This window comes from Olea europaea, unplaced genomic scaffold, assembly GCF_002742605.1.
Source record: "Olea europaea var. sylvestris unplaced genomic scaffold, O_europaea_v1 scaffold244, whole genome shotgun sequence".
NCBI lineage: Eukaryota > Viridiplantae > Streptophyta > Magnoliopsida > Lamiales > Oleaceae > Olea > Olea europaea.
Window position 1 is genome coordinate 265,233 of NW_019242592.1, and position 4,438 is coordinate 269,670.

Sequence of the window (4,438 nt, forward strand, 5' to 3'; positions counted from 1 at the left end):
TGATGATGGGGAATTAATTTGATCAGTAGCTGACGCCATATCAAATCAACTACAAATTGATCAGGGAAGAAAGGAAGAGAGAGCAATTATCATTGCTCTGATACCATATTGAAGAAAGGAAAAGGAATAAAATCTATTGTATTCTTCACGTTAACTTGCATCTATACAATAGGGTATAAATAGAAGAGGAAAAAGAACAAACTAAAAACAAACTCTAACAAACTGTAACAAAAAGAATGTGAATGAAAATGACGTGGCTAAACAAACTATTCTAGCTTCCAATAACATTCAGTCCTTAGCTCCAGCTGTAATCCTTGCTGCCTTGCTAGATTCTGTTACAACTAATTTAGAAAAATTCAACTAAGCACACATAATTGATTATTGTCGGAATTTGGTGTTTGAAATTTAGTAGATGACTATTGTGAACTTGTTAATCTAACACTTCTCAAACATCAATTAAAATTCTGATTTATTACCTATGCACGTTTTAATTGTTTTAATAGCTAGATTAATTATTTAGGGTAATAATCAAAATCAATTTTAATTGTTGAAATCCGAATAGAAGTTACAAATAGTTAAAATAATAATTAGATAGATAATCATTGTGAGAACGATAATTTGAATAACTTATTAAATGATACCGTACACTTAATGAATTCAACAAGTCTGCTAGTTCAATTTTAAATTGAGAAAAGCCATTCAAACAAGGAATTTCTCCAGGGTTTGGGACAGGGAGCCCCCTATTGGTGGGGCGGGAAATTCCCTGTCAATCCAGCAAGCTTCAAATTACTGTTTCTTTTGTTCTAAATGAGACGTTGAAAACTTCAAACAAAAGCCAGCAAAAAACATAAATAAATAATAAACTATCTATTGATATCAGCAATGATCATAGCTTAAAATCTTCTTATATTTGGCTCTTTCTTGACTTTATTATTCCGTACAACCGAATAAGAGTCTGCAATATCAGCATTCTTTACAGAAGAAACGAGAGAATAGAGAGGGATTTCATTCACGGAGAGACAACCTGGTAGTTTCAGAATACTAATGTTTCCATGGTTGGCTCATGGTCATCTAAACCCCTACCTTGAGCTAGCCAAGAAACTATCACAGATAAATTTTCAAATTTACTTTTGTTCTACAGCTATCAATCTTAGTTCAATCGGTAAAACCATTGAAAAAAACATTTTTAATATCTCGATACAGCTAGTAGAACTCCATTTACCGTCATGGCCTGAACTTCCTCCACATTACCACACGACTAAAAACGTGCTACCCAATCTTTTGCCAAAGCTCCTGCAGGCCCTTCAAATGTCAAGCTCTAGCTTTACAGATATTCTCAGCAAGCCAGACTTGCTATTATACGATATTTTCCAACCATGGGCTGCCTCGCTTGCTTCATCACTAGGTATTCCTGCAGTTCATTGTTCATCTGCAGGTGCAATTATGTATTCTTTTTACCATCATGAATTCACGTATGGGAATGCTGCTTTCCCTTATGAAGCAATATATATAAGAGAACACGAAAGAAACAAATGGAAGAATCGGTCGATAATTAAAGATGCAGGTGAAGATTTTGCTTTTGGGAACTTCAAACGATCTTGTGACATTGTTTTGACGAATAGCTGCAGGGCAATTGAGGATAAGTATATTGATTATTTTTCTAAGTCGTGCCAAAAAAAAGTGGTGACTTTTGGACCACGTGTTACACAAGCTGATAGTGAAGAAGAATATTCAGAGATCATGCAGTGGCTAAGCCAGAAAAATCAGTTATCAACTGTGTTTATTTCCTTCGGTAGTGAAAACTACTTGTCCAAGGAGCAGATTGAAGAGATGGCGTGGGGATTAGAGCTTTGTGATGTCAACTTCATATGGGTTGTCCGATTTCCTGTTGGGAATACCACAAGAATAGAAGAAACACTGCCAGAGGGATTTCTTGAGAGGGTGAAAGACAGAGGTATGATTGTGCAGAGATGGGTACCACAGGCTAAAATTTTGGCACATCAAAGTATTGGGGGTTTTGTGAGTCATTGTGGATGGAGTTCTATGGTAGAAAGCATTTATTTTGGTGTTCCGGTTATAGCCATGCCTTTGAAAATGGATCAGCCTATAAATGCTAGGCTCATGGTCGAGCATGGCACTGCCGTGGAGGTTGTGTTGAATGACAGTGGACGGTTCAAGAGAGAAGAGGTGGCAAAGGCTATAAAGATGGTGGTGTTGGAGAAGACAGGAGAAGGCATGAGGTCAAAGGCTATTGAATTGAGCAGTAAGATGAAAGATGAAGCAGAAATAGGCATGAATGAAACATCAGAGCAGTTATTGCAGCTATGTATTAAGTATAAGCAGAAGCAGTGATAATCTTTATTCAAACATTTCCTAAAATTGGATAGAAGAAATAAGCGAGCACCATTCAAAAGGAATAAACTCCATGGGAGAGTATGAATCAAATTGTGTTCCATCTATCTATCTATTTATCTTAAGATCAATTCCCTTCTCTTAAACTAGCTTAGAAACTATCAAAGAAAAACGTCCTATTTTTGTTCTACAGAATCTATCTTAGTTCAATCATTAAAAGCATTGAAAATAACTTCTGCGTTATATAACTGGTGGAACTCCATTTACCATCAGGGGGGCTGATTTTCTTCCTCACTACCACAAAATGAAAAAACTTGCCGCCTGATTTTATGCCGAAGCTGTCATTAGAAGACGAGCCGGCTGTTTTTTTCCCTGTTTTAGTCTAGAAATTGATGCTGTAGTTCAATTGAAGATGACATTGTGTTTTGCTCTGAAATAGACGTTGAAGCCTTCAAATGGAAGTATCTAATACACTTTCCAATAAGAAATGTTCTTCCTCACTACCACAAAATGAAAAAACTTGCCGCCTGATTTTATGCCGAAGCTGTCATTAGAAGACGAGCCGGCTGTTTTTTCCCCTGTTTTAGTCTAGAAATTGATGCTGTAGTTCATTTGAAGATGACATTTTGTTTTGCTCTGAAATAGATGTTGAAGCCTTCAAATGGAAGTAAATAATACACTTTCCAATAAGAAATGTCTGTAACGTCACCGAGGAGCTCATACATCATCAAAAAAAATACAAACATATCCAACTTACAAAATGAGCCTTTCTCGACTTTTTCATCCCTTTCAACTTAATAATGAATCACAATATAGAATTTCATCATATATGCTGATACATCATAACATACTTTTATCTGAATACTTGAAATTCTGCAGCTTTCATTCAAGGAGACGGAACAAACTAGTCTAATAATTCTAATGCTTCCATGTTGGTTCATCGTCATGTATTCCCCTATCTCGAGCTAACCAAGAAACTGTCACAAATAAACTTCAATATAAATTTTTGAACATGTTTAAGGACTGATTCCGAGCAATTGAGTGAAAACCAACATGGTAGTGCAAGTGATCAATTGCAGGTGAAGTAAAATAATGTTAGTACACGTCTCTATCACCTCTAGAGAGGTGGAGACTCAAATTCATCAATCTGAAGTAGAAGAAAGAGGTGGAACACTGGTAGAAGAACACCCAATTAACCCAGATCTTTTACTAATCTATCCGTTGGCTAGAGAGAGAGAGAGAAGTGTTATCATAGGTAACATCAAAGGTTCATTTACGATTCTGAGTTTTCTTTCGCTTATGCTAATTATGAAGAATTAGTCGATAGAGAGCCATTTTGTCGATTTTATCTCGTAAGTGGACAGATCGTAATAAGTAGTAAAGTGGACCTTATGAGTCCTAATTATTATTCCCATGAGGACTATACTTTAATACTCAATTTATTATTCCTAACTTCTATTTGATGAAAATAAACAAAGCACAAAAAATGTGATTTTTAAATCTAACTACTAAAAAATTCGTGAATGCAACAGAGAATGAGTGAGAATTCAAATAATATATGGAGATTAGGCGGAACAAATTCACCTATTGGTCGCCTTTGCTTCTAATATCAGGATTCATAAAATTAAAGTAGTGTTCGATCGAATTCTTCTATGATATTCAATTTACCCATCTCGAGTTCCCATTGAATTTATTTAAATAATTCAATTCTATATCTCTATGCGAATCAACATTATTCAAATGAAATAACAGTTCTAAAAATTCCTATAAGATCGTAGAAATTAATATACGTATCTCTACACGTAATATTAATTTATCGAATTTTAATATGTGATCTAAACAAAAATCTGCATCTCTACGTAATTCTTTTTTACTAAATCATTGAATAATTAGCCAGAAAATTCAAAACATTAAAAATATAATTAAAATCCACACATAAAATATAAAATAAAAAGAATTTTAAATAAAAGAAATAAAGATATTAAATATGTTACCTTATTTGCCCTAAAATTAAATTTAACTATGCATATTAATGAGAAAAAAAAAAGAAATTATCATGAAATTCATCGTCCTACTAATTGATGGA

General features: G+C 34.2%; 1 protein-coding gene across 1 annotated transcript; it reads left to right on the top strand.

Moving 5' to 3' along the window:
• Window positions 1–910: 910 nt before the first annotated feature.
• On the top strand, window positions 911–3,036 carry LOC111382171 (beta-D-glucosyl crocetin beta-1,6-glucosyltransferase-like). Its single transcript, XM_023006062.1, has one exon. It carries the CDS (start codon window positions 1,045–1,047, stop codon window positions 2,350–2,352), a length of 1,308 nt encoding a protein of 435 aa, XP_022861830.1. The 5' UTR covers window positions 911–1,044; the 3' UTR covers window positions 2,353–3,036.
• Window positions 3,037–4,438: the final 1,402 nt, after the last annotated feature.

Bases quoted from the DNA above. Each gene is read 5' to 3' on its own strand.
- LOC111382171 (XM_023006062.1), top strand. From the start codon at position 1,045: ATGTTTCCATGGTTGGCTCATGGTCATCTAAACCCCTACCTTGAGCTA.